The sequence below is a fragment of the Marmota marmota genome, unplaced genomic scaffold, assembly GCF_001458135.2.
Source record: "Marmota marmota marmota unplaced genomic scaffold, marMar, whole genome shotgun sequence".
In the NCBI taxonomy this organism is placed as follows: domain Eukaryota; kingdom Metazoa; phylum Chordata; class Mammalia; order Rodentia; family Sciuridae; genus Marmota; species Marmota marmota.
The window spans coordinates 38,105,874-38,131,299 of record NW_026000108.1 but is presented as its reverse complement, the minus strand read 5'-3'; the positions used below and the strand labels follow the sequence as shown (position 1 = coordinate 38,131,299).

At 34.8% G+C, this 25,426-nt stretch overlaps 1 protein-coding gene across 2 annotated transcripts in view; it reads right to left on the bottom strand.

The window, feature by feature from the left end:
• Positions 1-1,925: 1,925 nt before the first annotated feature.
• Positions 1,926-25,426, bottom strand: part of Slain2 (SLAIN motif family member 2) — a 60,958-nt gene continuing 37,457 nt past the window's right edge. The window contains exons 7-9 of one of the 2 annotated variants that reach the window (XM_048784436.1): positions 19,903-19,980; positions 6,221-6,533; positions 1,926-4,902 (exon numbers count right to left, since the gene is read on the bottom strand). In XM_048784436.1, coding sequence (XP_048640393.1) covers positions 4,836-4,902; positions 6,221-6,533; positions 19,903-19,980 — 458 coding nt within the window. In that variant the 3' untranslated portion in view covers positions 1,926-4,835. The remainder of the gene's footprint in view (positions 4,903-6,220; positions 6,534-19,902; positions 19,981-25,426) is intronic. The other variant, XM_015482084.2, reaches the window with a different exon arrangement.

Here is a 25,426-nt window from a genome sequence, read left to right as displayed (position 1 = left end):
ACTCTACCACTGAGCCCCAGCCCCAGCTCATAAGATTTCTGCTTTGGAATAAACATTGTTGGGGTGGGACATGGAAATGTTTTCACAACATTACAGGTGATTATAAAGTGGAAGAACTTTAATATAAATGATCTGAATTCTTTATTTGGTTGCCTGTTATATCTTTAAAGTATTTTAAAACTGGCATTATGGAAGCTGGGGGTGCAGCTCAGTGGGAGGGCAATTGCATAGCATGCACAGGCCTTGGATTCAATCCCTAGCACAAAACCAAACCAACACCCCACCCCTTAAAACCTGGCATTGTATTCAACCAATAGTGTCTTTTCTTCTCTTGGAGATTGGGACAGGCACTTCAGCATCAATAAGGGATACTGTATGAAGGACAATGTTAGATTTGTTCAAATTTTGGAATTAATATTTTTATACTTTTTTTTGGGGGGGGGGGGTGTTGGGGATTAAATGCAGGGCCTTGGGCATGCAAGGCAAACACTCTACCAACTGAGCTATATCCCCAGCCCTATTTGTAGCAAATTCACCTAAATCATGGCAGTCATCAGTGACTTCAGAGTTAATAGTGTGCTCAGTGGTTTTAGTTTTAAAACACATACACAATGTATGATGATTAAATGAGGGTCTTTAATGTATCCATCACCTCATTCATCATGCCTTTATGATGAGTTCATTCAAAATAACCCTTCTAGTTATTCTGAAATACACATTATTGTAAATTATTTTCATTGTACTGTGCAACAAAACACTAGATCTTCTTCCTTCTAACTGTAATTTTGTACTTGTTGACCAATCATTCCCAATCTACCTTCCTCTTTGGTACTGGGGATTGAACCCAGGGGTGCTTTATCATTGAACCATGTCCCCAGCCCTTTGTGTTTTGAGTCTGGGTCTCACTAAGTTACTTAGGGCCTCGCTAAGTTGCTGAGGCTGGCCTGGAACTTGGGATCCTGCGACAACCTCCCGAGTCACTGCAGTTATAGGCTTGCATCACCACATCTGGTCATCTTTCTTAAGGACCAGATGTGTATTTAAAGAAAGAACTGGTTTGAAACTGGCATGTTTAAAGTGAGTTGTACTAAATAAGGCTGGAGTGTGATATCTACTCCATTTTCAGACTGGTAACCAGACGGCCACTGAGCTCATCCAAACTTCTATTTAGGATCATTCAAAATGCGTGCAAATTGGTTACACGCAAGCTTTTACTCCCTTCCACCAGTTACTTTCTCTAAAAAATCTCTTAACATTTATTCTGCTTTTGTATCTCAAAGTAAACTTTGACATGGCAAATATTTTACAAAACCTCCATGTGAGTTTTCCTGCTTCACTGGATATATAGTAAATTTAGGTAAACTTCTAATTTATTGACTTACAAGTATACTGAAATTTAATTATTATTAAATGGTTCAAGTTTTTTGGTTGGCTTGGAGAAAAATTCAAGCATAAGGGTGTTAGTTTTGTCTGAGAGAGACTGTAAAATGAGGCACAGCAAATACTTCTCCTAAAGCAACATGCAGAAACTCTTTAAACCATGTACAAGTTTTAGTTTTTCCACCTATAAAAGATGTATTTATATTTGGTTTGAATTTTCCCTCTTGGAAACTTAGTTCTTTTTTTTTCTTATTTAATATAATGCTAGATTTTTCTAACTAGACACCAATTCATAGCATCTGAAAAAGTTCCCAGAAAACCAAACTACAAATTTACTCCAAATAATCCACATACGAAATAACCTAGGATAGAGAGAATATGATATAATTCAACATCAAGAAGGCTAAAACTGAAAGGGCAATAAAATTGGGGTTGTGTATTTAAAAAAAAAAACCAACTGAGAAATTAAAATCAGTTGCAGGAATTTGGGGGAAGAAGAAATCTTACCATATCCAGAAATTAATAAAACACGTGAAAAACAAATATAAATTTAATAATAAACATTATGGTCAGGCTGTTTATTAAGGAGCAACCACACATACAAGTTCGGCTATAGAAATGTTTGCAAATCAAGCTTCATGTGATCTAAAAGGACCATGCGTAATGTCAAAAATGGACACCTGTACAGTCAATAGAAAGTTAATTTAAACATACATAGTCTAGATCATCCTAGAGTTATACAAACATCTGGGGCCACATATGTATCTCATTTTCTTTCAAAAAAACTTTTTTTTTTCTATAAAAGTGATGTTTTGAAATAATTTTAAAAAGTATCTGACAATTATGAATGGTCCCCAGTTTTACAAAATGTGATTTCCAGGGTATGAAAACTGAAAAAAGTCAACTCTTCAGAGAGCGTTTTATATTATACAAACAAGTTTTATAGAAAAATGATCCAGCAAATGCTCGAGTTAAGAATATTTATATTTTTTTCCAATTCTTTACACTTTTATTAACACACTTACAAAAAATAACATTCAAACACTGAGAAAATTAAATAACTTTGGAAGCAGAGTTCATAGCTTTCTGCTTACATATAAATGACAATTCTGGGCTGTTGGCACAAAATAATCAACATTCATAAACCCTTACTACTATATATCAAACATAAGTTAAAATCATAGGCACTAGTTTATCAAATCCACATTTCTTCTGTAAGACTAACCACAGTAAATCCTTAGATTTTCCCAAACAGAAAAACTGGCAATACACAAAGGCTCTCTAGTAAAAAGGCATTTTTTTTTTTCTCTTTAGGAAACTAAAAGCCAAAAATCTGTGGTAGTACAATAGCAGGTAAAATAATACTTTACCAAACTCAGATCCAAAATATGTTTTTAACAAGTGATGAAACTGTTTAATTAAAAAAAAAATACTTTTTTTTTTCTGATGCAGCCATTTAAAAACAAAGTTAAATAACCTGAATATTCCTTTTGAAACTGATTATCTAACTAAAAAGGTAATGGATGTTTCATAACAGGGTTAAAGTTCCTTTTAATTATTAGATTGCAGCATATATTTTTTGAAATGTTGCACTGAAAATGGAGACCTGTTTTGCTTTTTTTATGGATGGTATTTTTAAATGAGACCGTGGCTAATTCTTTATTTACTTAGATTTACATGAGATAACCCCCCTCACCAAAGGAGATGCTTTATTTTCCTCTGAAAAAGCAACATTTTCCAGTTCATTAGCATGTAGAATTCTGGCATCATTCTTCCCAGACCCACCCCATCACCTTCAATTCAAGGATACAATTTCTTCCTTGCAATATACACCATACTGGCAGTTTAAATCTGCAGCTGCTTGTGCTAACCCAATGCCTTCCTAATGGTCAAGCTATTAGGTGTCAGTCACAGCAATATGGGAGTCTTGGTTTTATTACTCTTTTAACCTATCAACCTCAATGCTGTTCTGAATATTGTCTTCCATTTCTCTCTCAATTTCCTTTGCCAACTTACAGAATGTCTTTAATAGGAAATAAACTTATGATTAAATCTCTAAAATCTTTTAGGTGACCCAACTGCCAATATTTTAGAGCTGTTTAAGTACTTAAAAACAGACCTGATGTCAAAAATGAGAAGTCTGCTACAGAAGAAGTTTTAGTTTGGTAATAATCTGATAAAACAAAAACAGGTGATTTCAAGGATGGTATATAAGAGCCATTAGAAAGCAAGTATTTATTTAACAGATTAGAGTCAGGTACAGTAGGTTTGTTACCAAAAATGCAAAAATTGATGTAAGGCAGAATTTAAGTCAAAAGGGACAGTATTTTCAAAAGATTTTATACAGTTACCCAGTATAAAGTGAATCAACCTAAGTAGGATTTAGCAGGCTATATTTCCTACCACATAATAGACAGTTATGCCATTTAATAGCAATAATTCAACCGTCACCACCAGAGACTTTGTAGGTTAAGTGCATAGATTTTTTTCCCCCTCTCTCTCACTGTATGGTTTTGTTCCAGGTTGTAAGCACTGAGGTGTTGTATCAAGAATAAAGACACACACTTGTTCTTTCCCATCATGGAAAACCTGCCGATATAAATGAGATATCTTAATTCTGTGACAGATAACAGCATGTGAAGAAGTTGGCTTCAGTAGCAAAGGCCATCTTCCTGAGCCAGGAAGTATAAAGTTTAGAAAGATTGTACAACTGATATTGAGCCCTTTTGGCAATCAAAACAAACACAGATAAGTCTGATGTGTCAATGCAACATGATGGATGCACACTGTAACACTATCTGGTGGTGCTGATGTGAGCTATGTCCAAAATTTAAGATTAAATAATTTTTCCAATAAATCTGAAAAAAATAATCCATAGATTCTTTTAAGTGTATGTACCATATTTTAATCTCTAGTCTGGATTTCTTCCTCCCATTCTCCTCCCAACCCCAAATCTTAACCTCATTTTATGGAGAATTCAATCACTTTAGATAATTAGTCAGAATATTAGTTCTCATTAACACAAATATTTATTGATACCATTTATACAGTAAATTAGGTTGAATGCGAAGTTTTAGGTAGCCTAAATTCACCATTTTCTTATGCACAAAGGTACTCTCTCATTTACAAATGGGCATTTCTCTTTGGCATCCATTAGGTATTTGCCCAGATATTGGCCTTTGACAAATATTTAAAAATCAACCAAGGTTCTATTAAACAAAACTAAAAGTGATTCCATGTAGAGTGATTGTATGATTACCAAACACATCAGATGTTAAATGTCATTAAAGTGCTGCTTGATCATCTCTGTCGGTTTGTGCTAATAAGACAGAGAGGGCTGGGATTTTATAAATCCCAAGAGTCTTTTCTGAACAGTCTGCATATAAAAGTTGTTTATTAGCTTGGTGAAGGGGTATCCATGAAACCGTGGATCTCTGCATTCTTGTCTTTGCTGGTCAATAACAGCCATCTTTCCAACTGTCATCTTTCATGCTACCATAGGTTTTAGGAGCTGGCAAGGATCTGAAATAAAGCAATTTTATAATGATTTGCATGTCTTTACAAAACACTACCACACTACCTCTCACATATATTATTTTTGAGGTGGCATCCCTTTCAGAAAGCTCTACATAGCTATTTGTACAACCTTTCTTCATTCTGCCTTTTCATAACTTTCAAGTTTCACAGTGACTTCTGTAGCCTCTTTGTTAACATAGCTACTCACTTAAGATAAGGGAAAGATTGTTTCACCTTTTCCACTACATGGATAATGAACCTTTTGTTTTGAGAGGTAGAATGATGATTGTAATATTAGAGGCTCTGTGTTGCGATCCCTAAAGATGCAGTATGGGATAGTGGCTAAAAGGACTTTAAAGTCAGACATACTTCGAACTAAAGGCCCCATAATTTGTGTGGCTGCAGGCAAAATATTTTATCTCATTAGATTTCAATATCTTCGTCTAAAAAATAGAAATAATAAGAGTACCTATTCATTACTGTGAAGATTAAACAAAGTGTAAGTTATTAGCACAGTGCAGAGAGCATAAAAAGCCACTGCACACTACTACTGAATTTGGAAATGTAAACTGTTTACATTAGAATTAAAGTACAGGTAATACAGTTTAAATACTCAGAGAATAAAAGCCTTTTCATAAGCAAATAAATATTTGAAGTTTAATTGTAATTGATACGTAAATTTATTGATGGTGATAATCCTATTCTTGAATGGTAAAAATTAGAATCATGGGTCCCATCCTGGTTGGGATGAGAATCACCTGAAGATTAAACGAACACACAAAACAAAGAAACAAAAAAAAAAAACACATACACAGATTTTGGGCCTCATGTCAGATCAACTAAGTCAGCCTCTGTGGGGGTAAATTTAGGCCTTTACATTTATTAAAAAAAAAAAAAAAAATCCACAGAAAATTCTGAATTGTGCCAGGGTTTGAAAATTGTACTAGGCTTATAAGTTGTACTAAGACTTGGTAGCTGCAAGTTTTATCTTAAATATCACTCTAGAGTCTATCACATTTTTATTATCTTTATTAAATATAGTTATATTCAAAATGAACAAATATCACAACCAAATTGAGTTGTAATTTTTTTCTAGAAGTCTTTTTGAACATATTAGGAATCTGAATAAATTTAATGTGTACCAAACTGATATCGTGCTCCAAATGAGGATTTCATCAGAGCAATGAAGTAACGTTTTATTTCATATACGAAGATGCTAGTGGGAACCTACTATGGTTCTCTAAGTTCACTATCAAATTTAAGTAAGGCTAACTCCAGCCTACCTCCTTTCATGTGCTCAGGAATGCTGAAACAAGTCACTTACCTGCGAACGGGCTGTGCAAGTTTGCTGCGAGGCACTGGTATACCCCCAGCAGAAGGGGCACTGGGTCTGGGCAATCCACTTCTCATTGCCGTTGTCCCTGCAGGTCTGGTTAACGTAGTGCTGTTGATATTGCTGGGAGGATTTGCTGGAACTGTATTTTGAACCATAGGAGGCCCAGGTGAGGAGGTGGTTTGTGTGAACTGTGTTGTTTCTTGGCTACCAGGAGAACCATGGTTACTAAATGCTTTCACTGGTTGCCGAAGAGCCAAAGGAGATGGTGCTGCAGGGGAGCGGAATTTGCCTGGAGAAGGTACTGTGGAATGGTAAAGAGAAACCAATGATTTGAGTGGAAACCAAGTATAAGTGAAACCACTGCTTTATATTACAGTTGATGATTGGGGACTAGTATGTCCGTATTTACGAAACTTCACTCTAACATATGTGCAAGGAATAAAGAATATTTCTGGGCTAATAAAAGGAAAAAAGATAACTGGTTCCAAATAACCAAGTCCTCACTTGGAAGGTTACAAATTTCCTTAAAAAAATGTTTTAACCAAGCTGGGTGCGGTAGCGTATGCCTGTAATCCCAGCAGCTCAGGAGGCTGAGGCTGAGGCTGGAGGATTGCGAGTTCAAAGCCAGCCTCAGCAAAAGTGAGGTGCTAAGAAACTCAGTGAGACCCCGTCTCTAAATAAACTACAAAATAGGGTTGGGGATGTGGCTTAATGGTCAAGTTCAACCTGAGTTCAACTCCCAGTATTCCCCTTCTCTCCCCCCAAAAAAATTTTAACTAGGCCAGCTTAGAACCCACAATATCAGAAGAGAAATGGCTCTATAGGATTCTGTTTCACTGTAGCAACTAACTAGGGCCACATGAGAACATTTTAGAGGTGTGGGGTAAGGCTGACTATCAGAGTATTGTCTAGAATTTGAAACTCATTTCTCTCCTCAAAGAAACATTCATGTAAACAAATATATCAGGCTGGGGATATAGCTCAGTTGGTAGGGTACTAGCCTCACATGCACAAGGCCTTGGGTTCAATCTCCATCACCCAAACAAAAAAACCCCAATATATCTGGTGGTTGTATCTCCAAAGTCTTCTATCAAAATATAACTAAAAATTTAGGAACTAAGAATTAAACAAACAAAAAATCTCCTAGTGCTGTACCTCACAAAGCAAGGAATTTATGAATCTAGGGGCTTATAAAGAGGTCCGTCTGTGAAGTTACAGAATAAAAATGGTATATTTTTCTGGAATGTCAATTCTACTAAGTAAAACATTTATATCAAAACAAATACCAATACACAAAAGAATAAAATGTACAATGTACATTGATTTCTAAACCAAAACAAGTCTTTAAAATAAATTTTATTGTTTCAATTGGTTGCTCTGCAATGTATGTTCAGGTTTTCTGGGGTACACATTCATCTTTCTCTGCTTACTTCATGTTTAGATAACTTGCCTCTGACAGGGCACCAGTTTTAGTTTCCTCACATGCCCAAAGGTGGCTACACACAATATAACATGCTTTATCCAAGGAAGAACTCTGGAGTAGGGAATCAGAGAGAATGAAGGAGAGAGGGTGGTAGAGGGAAAAGGGATCAGAAGTAGAAAGATAACTACTTTCACTTTACCTCCATTAGTTTGAGTAGCATATGAATGGAGGTTAAGCCTGGGCCATAGAAATGTATTATTCTACACATTTTCATCTTCCTCACTTCTACCAATCCATCTATATGCCAAAAGTGGCAATAAGGTCTATCACAACAATGGCAGGAGACAATGAGTCTGGACACTAATTTCATCTGGTCTTTGGGAGAGAGAATGAACCTTGGCTTCAAAACTTCAAAATAGGAAAAATCCATCTCCTATTTCCCTTTCAATAGTTTTTGTTCATAGCCCTCTTCCCTCCTAGCTGATCTTGCCTATTCTCTGTGTGACTAAAGTTCCAAGTGTCAGCACCATTGTGTTGAATATATACTAGACCCCACTGCATGATGTACTCAAATTATATCTGTTTGGCTCCAAAACCCGTATAACCATGACTTTCAAACTTGTCTGTGCCTCAGAATCTTTTTTTTTTTGAATGTGAAATCATATTTTATTGTGGTAGTAATATGCATGTCCCTGATTACTAATTTTTTTTTAAATTTTTTATTGTGGGTTGTTCAAAACATTACAAATTTCTTGACATATCATATTCCACACTTTGATTCAAGTGGGTTATGAACTCCCACCTTCACCCCATACACAGATTGCAGAATCACATCAGTTACACATCCATTGATTTACATATTGCCATACTAGTGTCTGTTGTGCTCCGCTGCCTTTCCCATCCTCCACCAACCCTGGGGACCTCAAGGATGCTACCTTGAGCAGACCTACAGGGTAAGAGTGAGCCATGTGACAATCTGGAGAGAGAGCATTCCCGGCAGAGAAGANCCCTCCCCTCCCCTCCTCTCTCTCTACCCCCTCCACTGTATAACCCTGAGGGTATCCTTCCATTACCATGCAATTTCCCTTCTCTCTCCCTTTCCCTCCCACCTCTCATCCCTGTTAAATGTTAATCTTCTTCTCCTGCTCTTCGTCCCTACTCTGATCTTAGTTACTCTCCTTATATCAAAGAAGACATTTGTGTGCCTCAGAATCTTAAGCAGCTTTTGAAAAAATATATGGCAGCTCAGATACCACTTTCACAGAAATAAGTCTGAAATGGAATTTAAATATGTATGTATTTAAAAACTAGGATCTTTTACCGAGATAGAGAAATGGGGAAGGAACTTACCTGATAAAAACACCTACAAAACTGGACAAAATATATTAAAGACATTAAAATGCTGGACAACAGGGAATATAAGAACATGATCTCTGTAAGAAGGAAAACAAATAAGACATAGAGTCCCATGGTCTACCTATTTCCCTCCCTCCCCTGAGACATTTTATGGCTATAGATCAGAGAGGAGTATCCTACTGTTAAGTCAGTTTTCTTTCTTTTTTTTTTTGGTCACTGTGACCAAAATATCTAAGAACAACTCAGAGGAAGAAAAGTTTGTTTGGGGTTCACCAATTCAGAGGTTCATTCCATGGTTGGCCAATTCATTGCTCTGGGCCTGAAGCAAGACAGAACATCATGGCAGAGAGCCAGTGGAGGATGGCTGCTCAGCTTATGGTAACAGAGAAGGAGGCGGGGTAGTGGTGGGTAAGGAGCCAGGGACAAAACAATCTCCTAGGGCATGCCCCCAGTAAACTACTTCCTCCAGGCATACTCCACCTGCCTATAGTTACCACTCAGTAGTCCATTCAAATTATTAATAGATTAATCCACTAATGAGGTTACAGCTTTCATAATCCAATTATTTAATCTCTGAACATTCCTGCATTGGGGACCATGCTTTCAAAACCTTAGCTTTTCAAGGGGCATTTCTAGGTCCAAGCAATAACACCTATACAGATCAAAGCTATCTTGCAGAGTGGAGTAGATAAAAACCAGAATTTGAGGGGTTTTTATCTTAGAGGTACCTTAGAGGAGGGGGCTGAACAGAAGACCTCCTCAGCTCAGAAGTCTGTTTGAATCTTTGGCTGAACTGAATACTAAGCTGGAGAAGTACAGAGTGAAGCTCTGTCAGACTGGGCAAGAAGTCTGGAGCACTGTAAACTGAACAGTTGCCAAAGCTCATACAGAACTACTCCATATTTGGGTTTCAACCTGTTACAGTAACAAGTCCTTGCCAAATATCTATGAGATATTCCAAATGCAGCCAGGAGATATTCCAAAACGGTCAGGCCTTAAGGGGCGGGGGAGGGGGAAGCGGTAAACTATACGTAAAGGGTACTCTAACAAAGTTAAGAAAAACATGCCTCTAAAGCAGAGTTTAGCAAATTATTGCTGATGAGCAAGTCAACTGTTCTTGTAAATAAAGTTTTATTAGAATACAGCAACACCCATTTCAAAAATATATTGTCTACTTTCAATTATTTTGGCAGAATTAAGCAGTTTTTACAAAGACCATACTGCACACAAGTCTAAAATATGTATTATATGGCCCTTAAGAAAACATTCATTGATCTCTCCTTTTAGAAAAGGTCAAACTAATCTACAAATAATGTGATTACTTGCCACAACAAAGTCTAACACTATTTAAAAGAAGATAAATCTATTACAGAATAATGTAAAATTCTACAATGTCCACTGTTCAATAATTACTAAATAATTAATTCAATAATTACTAAAAGCAGAAAAACAATCATCAACACCAGGAGAAAAATTAGTTATATCAAGAGCCAAATACATGCTATATAAAAGAGACATATTTTAGATACAAAGATGGAGGTTAAAAGGATGGAAAAAGATGCACCATATCAGTACTGGTCATGAAAAAGCTAAAATGTCTATAATAATTTTTATCAGAAAAACACTACCACTAGGAACAGACTTTATAATGTTAAAGGAGTCAGAAAAAATGATGTATCAACCCTCAATGTGTGTGTGTGTGTGTGTATCTCAAAACAGATAACAACACACATGAAGCAAAGGACACAAGTGAAAAGTGAGGGGAAAGGTCCAAAACTAGAGTTGAGTAATTCAACACCTCTTTCTTACTAACTGATCAAATAGGTTGAAAGTCAGAAAGGACATAGGCATGAACACTAGTGAGTCAAGTTGCCCTGACATTTATAGAATACTCTGTCAAATAATATATGATTTTCAAGAATAGTAGAATACTCATTCACTAGGCCATACCTGTTGGTATAGAAAAGTCCTAAATATTTGGAAATTTGAAAAACCTCTGTTTTAAACGATGCATGGGTTCATGAAGAAATCATCGGGGAAATTACAAAATATTCCAAACTGAATGAAAATGAAAACAACATAAAATCTTAGGGAATGGACCAAAAGCAGTGTTCAATTTATAGCTTTTAATATACTTTTATTAGAAAAGAAGTCTAAATCAATTAGATAAACTTCTACTTTAAGAAGTGAGTAACAGGGCCTGGGGTTGTGGCTCAGTGGTGTAGCACTTGCCTAGTACATGTGAGGCACTGAGTTTGATCCTCAGCACCACATAAAAATAAATAAATGAAATAAAGGTATTGTGTCTGGATACAACTTAAAAAAAAAAGCGAGTAACAGTAAATTTAGCCCAAACTTAGTAGAAAGAAGGAAATTATAAAAATAAAAGCAAACATCAATAAGCTATAGAAAAAAACAAAGAAAAGGAGGAAAATGGTAGATCAAATGGTCCTTAAAATGTCAACAAAACTGGTAAAATTTTAGAAAGACCAATGAGGGGAGAGGAATGTTACAAATTACCAGTATCAGGAAGGAAAGAAAGAAATGTTACTGCAGATTTTGACACTGAATATTATACAAATTTTTTTTTCAGATTACAGAGGACACACAGTCCTAAGTCATTGTTATCAGGTCAGCAATGCCCTGATATCAAAGCCAAATAAATAAAAGAACACAGATACAGAAATCCTTAGTAAATGTTACAAAATCAAATCCAAAAACACACAAAAAGATGCCATCATGCCCAAGCAGGGTTTATCCCAGAGATACTAGGTTGTTTAAATACAAGGTTGGTAATAATGGCTGAAAAATCAACCAATGCAATTTTAGACATTAACAGACTAAAAGAAAACCATATGAGCATATGAAACTTTTTAAATGAAATAAAGAAAAACTATGAAAAAACTAAATATATCATCATATATAATGGTAAAGTCAGAAATGACATAGACATTAACACTATGAATTAAGCTGTCCCTGATTAAGGTTGAATGCTTTCATCCTACATGGGGAAGAAGGCAAAGATGTCTATTCTTACTTTCTTCTATTTTACATTGTAGTGAAATACTTAGCCAGTACTGCATGCCGCCCTCTCTTTCAAAAGGCACATATGTTGAAATGGAATGATTATATAATTAGAAATCCAAAGAAATATCAGACATAATAGGCGAGTTTAGCAAGATAGCAAGATATAAAGCTTAATAAACATGGTATATATGTATGACACTAAAAAAAAGACATAAAGTTAAAAACAATACTACTTACAATCTAGCATGGAATATAGCTTAGGCATACATTTAACAAAGTATGTTCTAGATCTATATATTTAAAACTATAAAACACTGTTAAGAGAAATTAAAGACAATTTTAAAAAGGAGAGCTGTGTATAGTTCAGGAATCATAAGAAACAACATTGTTGGAATACCAATTATCCCCAAATTTATATATATATTCAGTGAAATCCCAATTCAAACTGCAATAGGGTTTTCAATTATTTTTAATGGTAAACACTGACAAACTAATTCTAACATTATGTGGAAATGCAAAGAACCAAGTATAGGCAGAATAACTTTGAAAAAGCATGAAGCTTAAGGATATATACTACCAGACTTATAAACTTATTATAAAGCTACAGTAATTCAGAGTGTTTGCTATTGTCCTATGGGTAGACCTACAGATCACTGGAACAAAATAAGTCATAAATCACCTGCATGTATATGGTCAATAAATTTTGAATAAATGGGTGAGAATATTTGGAACAGATAGTCTTCTCAATAAATGGTGCAGAACAAGTGGATAGGCATACAAGAAAAAGTGAACCTCAACCTTATTTCACAGCATATACAAAAATTAACTCAGTGCATTACAGACATAAATGTAAAGTATAAAACTATAAATAAATTAGTTGAAACATAGGATAAGAGCTTTATGACCTTGTTGTGTTAGGCAAAGAATTATCAGGCAGGGTACTAACCGTAAAAGAACAGTTATATACTGGACATCATCAAAACCAACAAGTGAAGTAACCACCAAGAAAATGAAAAGACAAATCAGAGTTGAAGGAAATGTTTGCAAAACATGTCTCTTCAGTAGATGAATGGATAAAGAAAATGTGGTGTGTATATATACACAACAGAATATTATTCAGCATTAAAAGAGAATAAAATTATGGCATTTGCAGGTAAATGGATGGAGTAGGAGAATATAATGCTAAGTGAAATTAGCCAATCCTCCTCAAAAACAAATGCTGAATGATTTCTGATTTAAGGATGGTGATTCATAATATGCTGGGGGGGGATGGGAGGATTAAATGAACTCTAGATAAGGCAAAGGGGAAAAGGAGAGGGAGGAGAAGGGAGGGAGCACAGGGGTAGGAAAAACGGTGGAATGTGATGGTCATCATTACCCTAAGTACATGTATGAAGAAATGAAGGATGTGATTCTACTTTGTGTACAACTATAGATATGAAAAATTGTGGTCTATATGTGTAATATGAATTATAATGCATTCTGTTGTCATATATAACAAATTAAAATACAAAAATTATTAAAATAAATAAGCCTCCCCCCAAAAAAGTGTCTCTCTCTGATGTATATTGTATTCAGAAGGCATAGAACAAGAAAAATTGATTTAAAAAATTGGCAAGAGTTCAACTGCTACTTCATAAAGGAAAATATATGACCGAGAATAAAAAGACACTGAACACCATTAGTCATTAAGAAAATGCATATTAAAACCAGGGTAAGTTATCTACAATAGTTTGAATGCATTCTCCAAAATTCATGTATTGGAAATTTAATCCCTAAAATAACACCTTTGGGGTGGTGGTAGGTCACAAGGGCTCTGCCCTCATGAGCAGATATGGGAGTGGCTTATATGGGAGTGGGTTCTCTTTCTTCTGCTATTCTGCCATGTAAGGACAGAGAGCTCCTGTCTGCCATCTACCATGTGAGGATGCAGTAAGAAGGTTCACATGAAGACATCAGCACCCTGATCTCAGACTTCTCAGCCTTTAGAACTGTGAGAGAATAAATTTACATTTACTATAAATTACCCAGTCTCAGGTATTGTTATAATAATAGGAAATGGACTAATACACCACTGCATATCTATTCAGAATTTCTAAGATAGAAAAGACTTATGTGACAAGTATTTTTGAGCACTTAGAGAAAAAGGAATTCTCAAACATTGCTGATAAGAATGTAAAATATTATAGCCACTTTGGAAAAATAATCTTGACAGTTTCTTATAAAATATGCTTACAAAAGGATTGAGTGATTTTATGCCAAAGAAAATGAAAACATATGTCCACCCAATGAAAGCACATATCCATACAAATATTTGTATACAACTTTATTAATAACGGCCCCAAACTGAACAAAGCTCAAATATTCATCAGGTGAATGTACAAACAAATCATGTTATATCCATACAATATATACCACTCAACAATAAAAAGGAATAAACTACTGATGTGCACAAGGGTGACTCTCAAAAATTAGGCTGAGTAAAATAAGTGCCAGACACAAAACAGTACATCCTAGAGAATTCCATTCATGTAAAAATGGGATTCTAAAGAGTGGTTGAGTAACCCCTAGGAAGGCGAGAAAAAGAAAGCAGCGAAATTAAAAACAGAAAACAAAAAATAAAATGGCAGATATAAATGGTAGCATCAATAATTGCATAAAATGCAAATGGTGTCATATACCAATTAAAAATCTCAGATTTGCAGAGTGGATTAAAAACCATAACTTCACACTATTCATAAGAAACTTCATGTATAACAACATAGGGAGACTAAAAGTACAGAACATTCTCTTCTGAAAATATACAAGGAAAAGCTATATTAAATAGATTTGGATAATCATAAAAACTGAAAAGATGAAAAGGGATGACCCGTAACGATATAAAGTTCAAACTATCAAGAAGACATACAATCCTAAATGTGTATGTACTAAGCAACAGAGCTGTAAATTCGTGAAGAAAAAAATTGATAGAACTGAATGAGGAGTGGGCAAAACCACCTCTTTCTTCATCACCATCTCAACAACTGATAGAACCAGGCAGGAAATTAGCAAGGATACATAAGGACTCAGGAATACCATCAACCATAGCAGCTAATGCACACAGGATCTAACCAGTACTCCACTAACAACAGCACACTGCATACACAATCTTTTCAAGTGCCTACAGGCACTTCCCTGTAGAGAAGTTCAACTCTTCTGCTCTGCTCTTACTTCAGGACCAAGATCTCATCTGAAACTACTCAATACTTCTCTTTTATTCTAGCTCCATTTATTCCTTCTACTACTCCTCCTGGAGTGGTCCCCATCCTAATATCAAGACCATATGCTGAGCCATAAAGCAAATATCAACAATTTAAAAAGAACTGAAGATATAAGAAGTATATTGTTTGATTATAACATAATCAAATTACACACTACAACAAAGAGGTAACAGGAAAATCTTAAACTACTTGTAAATTAGATAATATACTTCTCAATATACTACATAGAACGAAATAAAAAATTAAAATACAACATATGAAAACTTGTGGGATATAATTAGGAAAAAGAAAAGTTTTAAGTCAATAATCTAAGCTCCTACTTCAAGAATCTAAAGAAGAGTAAAATAAACCCAAAGTAAAAAGGAAATAATAAGAAACAGAAATCAATGAAATTGAAAATAGAAAAATAAAGGAAAGAATTTAGTAAAACAAAGTTGGTTCTGTAATATCTATTGCGTTAATAGGGTTTAGGCACTAAGCATCAATGACTACTGACATCATAAAACAAGGAAATTTTACTTTATGTGTTTGCTAAAAACACAAAACTAAATCTAATTAATTGCCTAGATCCAATTACCAATTTCTGAAAAGGAAACTATTAAATGATGCCACAGAAAAGTAAGGAGTAAAATCCAGTCTCTAAGAACCTCTGCAGAACTAATGTCATGGTAAGCAAGCAAACAAACAAATGGAAGAAAAGGAATGGAGGGAAACTATATACTAAGAGAAGTTTAAGAAAAGCATATGCTAAAAAGGCAAAACTACACTTATTACTTGGATGATAAAACCAGACAGAAAAGAAATGATTGTCATAAATATTCAGAGGAGTGGCTACTCTTAGTGGAGAGGATAGAAAAGATTTTGGCCTTGGATCTCAGAGGTATTCTCCAATCAAGTTTTACTAGTAATTAAGCAAATATTTAAAATTCTACCTTATATCTCTTGTCTATTTCTCAGCTGACTCAGAGCTTATAGAGGTGGGCTATGTAATGATAATCTCCAAACCACAACAAAACCCAGAGAATATGCAAGCCTGAACTACTTAATAAGAGATTAAACAAAAGAAAATACATATAGGGCCGGGATTGTAGCTCAGTGGTAGAGCACTTGCCTAGCACGTGTGAGGCACTGGGTTCAATCTTCAGCAACACATAAAAGGAAATAAAAATAAAGGTTAATTGTGTCCATCTACAACTAAAAATATAAAAAAATATATAAGAAAACACAATTTTCTCTTCCTTTACTAAGTCAACAAGGAAACTGAAATTCTAGTTCATAGCTAGAGTCTGGGTTGTCTTGTCATCTGATGATCATGGAGGGTAGGCAGTTTGATAACTCAGAGTCATAAAAATAATATAACCCCTCTAAGAAAAACTTTAAGATGTGGCCAGAATTATGGTCTTCTGAACCTAATAGGCATAGTAACAAAAAATCTTTAAAAATTTGAAGTTATATGAACCTATCTGATTATAAAAAAATACTATGAAGCAGCTTACAAATATAACAGATAAAATTTATATAAAGTCACCTACTCAGGCTGGGGTTGTAGCTCAGTGTTAGAACACTGACTTGCCTAGCATGTATGAGGCACTGGGTTTGATCCTCAGTACCACATAAAAATAAATAAATAAGGGGCTGGGGTTGTGGCTCAGTGGTAGAGCACTTGCCTAGCATGTGTGAGGCACTGCGTTCAATTCTCAGTACCACATAAAAATAAGTAAAGGCTCATCCACAACTAAAATAAGCAAACAAACAAATAAAAAGGTATTGTGTCCATCTACAACTAAAAAAAAAAAAAATGTTTAAAGTCCCCTACTCTCTTGCCTGTTTTAGATATAACAGTTACTTTCCAGTTCATTTTGGTGGGGGTTGGGGGTTGGGGGAGTGCTGGGGATGGAACTCAGTGTCCCACATGATAGCAAACACTCTACCCCTGAGCTGCATACCCAGACTGCTCCTACTCATAGCTAAAGAAGTACTAAAAAATATCTAACAAGTTTCAGAAAAGAAGGTTCTCAAATACTTCTACAAATACCGTTTTTTTTAAAAAAATTTATACATATTTATGGGGTAAAATGTGATGTTTTGATTCCTGTATACATAGGGTAATGATCATACCCTTCATCTCATACATTTATCATTTCTTTGTGGTGAGAGCAGTTGAAAAAACTTTGCCTCTAGCTATCTTCAAATATATAATACATCATTGTTAACCACAGTCACCCTACTGGGCAACAGACCACCAGAATTTCTTCTTCCTATCCACTTGCAACTTTGTATCCACTAACAAATCTCACTGTTTTTCCTTTCTGTCTCCACTTTTCAGTCTTACATAATCACTATTAGTCTGTTCCATCTCTATGAGATGAACTTTTTGAGAATCCACATGAGATCATACATTATTTGTCTATGCCTGGTTTATTATGTTCCACGTCCTACAGGTTCATTCATGTTGTCCCAAATGATAGGACTTAATCCTTTTTTAATGGCTGAAGAGTATTCCAGATGCCATATTTTAAAAATGCACTCATCTGTTGTTGGACATTTAGGTTGATTCCAAAGCTTGGCTGTTGTGAATAGTGCTGCAATATACATGACAGAGGAGATGACTCTCTGATACACTGATTTCACTTCCTTTGAAAATATACCCAGTAGTGGGATTGCTGAATCCTAAACTCTTTTTTAAGTTTTTTTTTCCTTTTAATATCTACCTCTAAGTTTTCTATATGATAGGTATATATTACTGGCTTGAGTCATCAGTTTTAAACTTTATCTATTGGCTTTCTCATAGATTAAATGAGATCTAACTTTCCTGCTGTCCTTCACTTCCGCTTCCTATCCCCTCTTTCTACAAACATAGCTATGAACATAACTGTTGGTTAAATCTGATTTCAGAGTTTATATTATTATAAACATATTTTATATATATATATATATATTTTTTTTTTTTAGTTTTCGGCAGAGACAACATCTTTGTTTGTATGTGGTGCTGAGGATCAAACCTGGGCCACACGCATGCCAGGCGAACATGCTACCACTTGAGCCACATCCCCAGCCCATAAACATATTATTATACTATGTAAATATTATTCATTACAGAGCCAAAAGGTATACTATAATCATTTATTTTCTTGTAAACTTGTAAATAACACTAAGGTACCCTTTCTTATTAAAGATTCCTAAGAAAGCATCTCCTCTATCAAAAGAACATAATCTATATGGTCTATTATTTCTGTCCATATACCAAAAAATAACCATTTTGGAGAACTATGGTAAACTTTTTATTTTATTTTTTGGTATTGGGTTTTAAACCCAGGGGCGTTTTATCAAGATGTGCTTGAACCACACCTCCAGTGCTTTTTAATATCTATCTATATCTATTTATTTATTTTTGAGACAAGGTCTAAGTTCTGAGGCTGGCTTCCAACTTGTGATCCTCCTGATATAGTATCTTGAGTTGTTGGGATTATAGGTGTGTACCACTGCATCCAGATATGGTAAACTTTTGATACTGAATACACAAACATTCACACATCCTATGTTTCTATTCCCTTCAGATTCTATTCTCAAAAACTAATTTTCAAAATTATATTCAATCCACTAAGTCATTGCTATAACACTCAAAAAGTAATGAATATGCTGAGATATCTATTATAATACTTTTTAAACCATATTAACTAACTTTTTTCAACAAATCAAATCTCAAACTTCTCCCATAATTTTCTTTAGTGTTTATACCCCTTATTTATCTCTGCTATTTATTGTGTTCTAAGGCTATCAGGAAACCCACACATCTTGGATAGAGGAAATATTTTTCTCATTGTTTATTTTTGTTTCATTTTCTCTGAGGTTTCTATTCATTCTTTTTTTTTAAGTTGTAGTTGGACACAATATCTTTATTTATTTATTTTTATGTGGTGCTGAGGATGGAACCCAGGGCCTCACTCGTGCTAGGTGAGCGCTCTACCGCTGAGTCATAACTCCAGCCCCTCTGTTCATTCTTATTTCTGCTGATCTACCTAATAATATACTTTTCTCCCAATTCTAATTTCTTCCATCTTTCCATACTCCAATCTCTTGGAACTAATTCCATAGCTTTGATGTACTACTTTCACATATTTCTTCAATATTTAGTTGTTATAAAAGCCACTATTCTATCTACATTCCAAACATATCAACTGACCACAACAATTTGTGTTTTAACTTCAATCAGCTTCTAAAGTAAATATCCCATTTCATCCCACAGGTAAGTAAACAGGTAAGTCTGAGGAAAAAACATTACCATACAGAAATGTCTCATATCTGACACTTTAAAGCACTTTTTATTAGTTCACTCACATTAAAACAATGACATTTGGTTTTAGGTTGGTAAGAAAAATGATCCCTTTTTTTTTAAATCATTTATTCCTTTCAGAAAAGCAATCCAATACATACCTCTGTAGAAAATGCGTTTCTTCTGGGTTTATCCACATGACAGATAAGCAACCCACATTATTTTATTATTAAGGGGAAAAAAGAACAAAATGTGCCTTATGGACATCACTGACTCAGTGATTTAACTACATCATTGTTGCAATTTAAACTTAGTAAGAGGCTGTAGTTACCTCTTTTTGTAGATGAAGTTTGAAGCAACTGTTTGGCTTTGAGGGAAGTACGAGGCAAATTTTTCAGCCTTTGCGAAGCTGTTGAAAAATAAGGAACTGTAATATTTGCCTGAAAGTATAAGATAAAGACTATAGCTTCTGTAAACTTGAATATTTTAATGCAAACTTTAAAATTTATCAAGGAACAGAAACCATAAGGTGAAATGTTAGAATCCTACAAAGCAGAGGAATTTTAAGGTGATGCTTAGTGAATTAAATTGGAAAAGAAAAGGGATGGAAATCTTAGTGCATGGTGCAAACTTTGAGAACTAGTTTCTCGTGGATGAAAAAAAATCTCAAATATATCATCTGTCAAAATAACAAAGAGAAAACAAACCACCAGCAAACATGCCACAGGATGCAAAGAATACAAAGATATAAGTGATGAACACAAGCACACAGTATAGAATAAAATAAATGCAATACTTGTTCAATGCAAAAAAGCGCATTTTGGCAAAGCAGTTACTGTTAGATGAACTGCCCTAAAATGAAACAACGATCTCCATACTCAAAAAGGAGAAGAAAACTCAGAACCAGCAAGTTCTCAGGAAGTCACAATCTGGTAGCTTTAATATGTTTAACATCATCTTATTGTAAAATCCAAGTAATCTGTACCCCAGATTTTGGGCAGAACCGTATCTGGGCTATGCACATATGTAGAGGTGGTGTGTGTGTGCGTGTGTGTATGTGTATGTTTTGAGAGGTCTAAATGAGTTGGAGCACATGACATTTAAAGAGATCAGTGAGGAATACTAAACTTGTTTCAAACTTTTATTAGCTACACTGAAACTCTCTAAATTGGCAGATAAGATCCAGATATAGTAAACTTTTGATATTGAACACACAAACATTCACACATCCTACATTTCCAGGGCCATCTAGAGTTAAAAGTGGCTCCACTTATTCCAATATCCAATTATCAGAGTCCTATACCAATCAGTGCAGTCCCCTATTTAAGTGGCTCTGAAATGTCCTTCTATTGATTGGACAGACTTTATATACTTTTAGAATTTATGTGTAAACCAAGACAAAAAACAGACCCAACCTCTACAAGTTTAGTTAGGGCACAAATAATCACTGGGGTGATAAAGGATACTTGACACATCAACAGGGAGAATACAAGGAAGGATTTGTCTTTCCTCTATTGCTTAGCTTTATCAAGCTAAATAACTCATGTTTTTTTTTTTTTCAAAGCTAATACACTTTTTTAAAGAAATGTACTTGATTTCCAATTTTATAGCACTCCAAACATTACTATAGCTAAATAATGTTTGATGTTAACTCAAATATTGACAGGCAGACTAGCAAAAATTTCTCATTTAAAAAAAAAAATCAAAATTTTAATCGGTTACCTTATATCTATCCCACAAAAATTTAGGCTGTTATCATCATTGGATATTCTATTTATTTATATGTTTTCAATCAGTCATATTTTCATCACTCCAACCATTCATTCGTCTATCCCTGTATTCATGCAAATAAGAGAGTTATCTGCTTTCATTCAGGTACTGTTTTGGGTACAATGGTTTCAGTAGCCAACCAGATAGACATAGTTTTTACTTTGATGGAATATTCTAGAAAAGGAGAGACAGACAATAAACAATGTTGTAAAATATAAGGCCTTCCAGATGGTGGCAGGTGCTAAGGAGGAAAATTAAGCAGGAAAGGGGGACAAGAAGTAAGAGATTTAAGTTGCAACTATAAATAGAATGATTGAGAGATTTCCCTAAGATGACATTCACACAAAGATCTGAAGGAAGAAAAGGAGTAAGCCATGTAGATATCTAGAAAAAGCATTCCAGATTGAGGAAAAAGCAATTGTAAAGAATACTGAGATTGGAACATACTATGTTTAAAGAACAGAAAGGAGGCTCAGAAGGGCAAGGAAACCAACTGAACATATTCTGACAATCTACAATGTTTTTCAGCCATTAAAAATTTTTAATGAGGGCTTAATATCAAATGCCATTTGTAGTAAACCCTTTGGAAAGATCCTATTTGAATTAACAACTACAGTGACTTCAATGGACTTTTTTTTTGTTTTTTTAACCTCTTCCATTTCATGGTGACATCACAATGGCATCTACATACAAAGGAAAATTGTCCACCAGGAATTTAAAGAATCAGATTACATACATACAGGATCAGGCAGTAAATAGTAAATCTGCCTGACACAGCATAAAATGAACCATGTTCATAAGATACTACACACATGCATGTTAATCAAATAACAAAACTAAGTTTTTATCTGATTTATCATTCTTAATTTGATCAGTCTTCTAAAGACAAAAATTAATTTTTTTTAAAGTTCTGGGGACTGAATCCAGGGGACCTCTACCACTAGCTACATCCTAGTCCTTCTTTTTTTTTTTTTTGAGAAAGGATCTTTGTACATGCTGGCCTTCAACTTGTGATCTTCCTGCCTCAGCCTCCAGAGTTGCTGAGATTACAGGTGTGGGCCACTGTGCTTGGTACATCATTTTTTAGATAATGAAGTGTTCTAGTTTAAGTGAAATATAATTAAATGTTAACTGTTTGAAAATATTTATGACTTAAGGTTTTCCTTGTTTCCTCATTAAAAAAAAATACAAATCTAAACTAGCAAAACCCCTGTGAGAAGCAAGGATGCTACATTAAAACAATTATTCTCCCTACTCCCCCGGCCCCCCCCCCCTGCCTTTTTTGGTGGGAAATGGGAATTGAGCCCAAGGATGCTCCACCTCTGAGCTACATTACCAGTCTGAGGGTCCTTGAACTTGCTCTTCTCCTGCCTCTGTCTCTCAAGTAGCTAGGATAACATGTACATATCACCACCCCTGGCTAACAATTTATTCTTTGATGCTACCGTTATTTAGGTTAATGTCATCTTCCACAAATCAACTCTTCTGAAAACCTCCATTTCTGGGAAACATGTACCATTATTTTAAGACATTCTAGCTCAAAAATTTGTTACTTAAATTTTATTTATATACCTCTTATAGTTTCTTAGATCAATACCTTCCTTTATATCCTCATGGTCTCCTAAATACTTTCATCGCCCTATTTTTGGATTAGAACAGTGTCCTTTGGGGTCTCCCTACATCTAGTCTTTTTCACTCAATTTATGTACATCAAGGAAATAAGATGAAAGTGCCCAGCACCTGCAGGAAATAAGCAAGTGTATCATCAGAATTCAGAAACAAAATAAAACCAGCTGTTTCTGTTTTCTTTTTTTTTTTTAAACACCTTCATTTTATATGTTTATTTTTATGTGGTGCTGAGGATTGAACCCAAGGCCGCACACATGCGAGGGGAGCACTCTACCACTGAGCCACAACCTGTTTCTGTTTTCTATTATCATGCTCCAGCAATAATAATCAAAGTCAGTGAGAAAAAACACTCTTCCCTGGAGAAAAAAATGGTTTATTGGTCTAAATTATACATAATAGCTATAGAAACTATTGCATTTTAATAACATTATGCTACTTTTAAATTATTATTATTTCATAGTAATCTGAAATCTTTCAAGCTTACTTCAACAGTGTGTGCCTCTTACCCTGTGATACACTATATTACTATATAAGTACACTAGAAACAAACAATGATGATAGAAAGACTACAAAATCAATGAGTTACCTCAATTTTGTCATTACATGTGTCTTTGAACTTGTGTTTAAAATTTTTTAAACTGTGAAGACTTTAAAAAAAATCATTAGACTAGATCTACTCCCTGCCCCCAGCACCACACACACACACACACACACACCCCACACACATACACACAAAGCTTAGACAGTATGGCACTTTCTGGAATTTATTGTAAAATGTGATTTTGTGACTCTCTATCCAGCTTAACTTTACACTGAAGATTTTCCGTATACTGCTGTTTGTTGAGATTCAATAGTCAAAGATTAGTTCTGAAGAATCATTGACATTGTTTGAAGAGATAAAGCTGTAATTTTATTACTGTAACAAATTAATATGTAAAAATATATTTCCTTATTTAGAAAAAGAGTAATGTAATCTTAAATCCCATCATCTTCTTTCTGTACTATAGTATTGATTTTATTATTTTTTACTGACAATTACAAAACACAAAGTTCAATAAAAATATTTCCACTGTTGGCATTTTTTCCTGGCTATTGCTCCTCTAATTAATTTTATTTCATGATTATTATTGAACACAGCTTTATCATTTAGGGGAATGTTAAAAAAGACTCTTCTCCAGGTACTAATACTAGTAAGCATAAGCCACTATGAATGAATTTTAAAGTGAAATACCCTTGGGTTCTCTCACCCATGACATTTTGTTTAAAACCTTTTATTACTTACAAATTCTCATTTAGTCATCCTTTGATGCTGACTCTCCACTTCAGCCTTCTCAGGGCTACCAAGTCGCATATCTTAGATTTATTAAAACAGAAATAACAACACCTAGATTTTATCACTCCTTGTTGAGGTGTCTCCCAAAAACTCAAGTGTGAGACAATGCAATAAAGTTGAGAGGTGAAATGATTGGGTTATGAGAGTCTTAATCAGCTACCCTAACCAGCTGATAGGGATTAATTGTGTGGTAGTAACTATAGGCGGGTAGGGTGTGACTAGAAGAGGTGTGTCCCTGGGGGCACACCTTTGGTTGTATATATTTTGTCTGTGTTAAGGAAAGCTCCCTGTTTCCCAGTAGCTTGTTCCCAGCCACTTTCCTCTACCACACTCTTCTTCCTCACCTCACAGAGCAATGGAGTGGGCCTTTTATGGACTGACACCTCTAAAACTGAGACCCAAATAAACTTCCTCTTCTAAAATTGTTCTTGTCAGGTCTGTTGGTCACAGTAGCAAAAAATTGACTAAAACACTCCCTTCACACACCGCCTTTGTTCAACTCTTCATTTTTGGTCCAGATTATGCAATACCCTTCCAAGTGATTTCTAGTCTCTTCACTTTATTCCTTCTCCATATAATATCAAAATAAAGTTTCCAAGAAAAACCTTGATTAAAAGTCCATCATGACTCCTCATGCTTACAGGGTGAACTCTTTACATGATATTTAAAAACTCTCAGTCTATTTCCTATCTACATGTCTCCTCCCTCATCCATTCAGACCTTATGCTTCAGTCATACAACAAAACACTAGAATCAGGTTGCCACTCTATCGCTTTTCTTGACCGCACTTGGCAACTCATATAAGCTAAGTTGGCTATTTTTTAAATGTCTTTTTTGAAAACTCTTCACACTTTTAATACCTCTCCTCTGTTCTCAAAGAAGTTCATGCTTATCATTTCCTGCTATTGGAAAGCATTGGCTGTCAAACACATTTATATTTTCAGTGCTAGGAACATAATTTATACCCAGCAACTTCTATTAAATGATTAAGGCACACATAAGTGACTGACTACTGGAGAAAATCTGAGCATTCAAGGTCCTCCACAATTAAGTCCAAATAAGTGATTCTCAATCTTGGATCTGCCCTGAAATCAGCTGAGCCTTTTTTTTTTTTTTTTTTTTT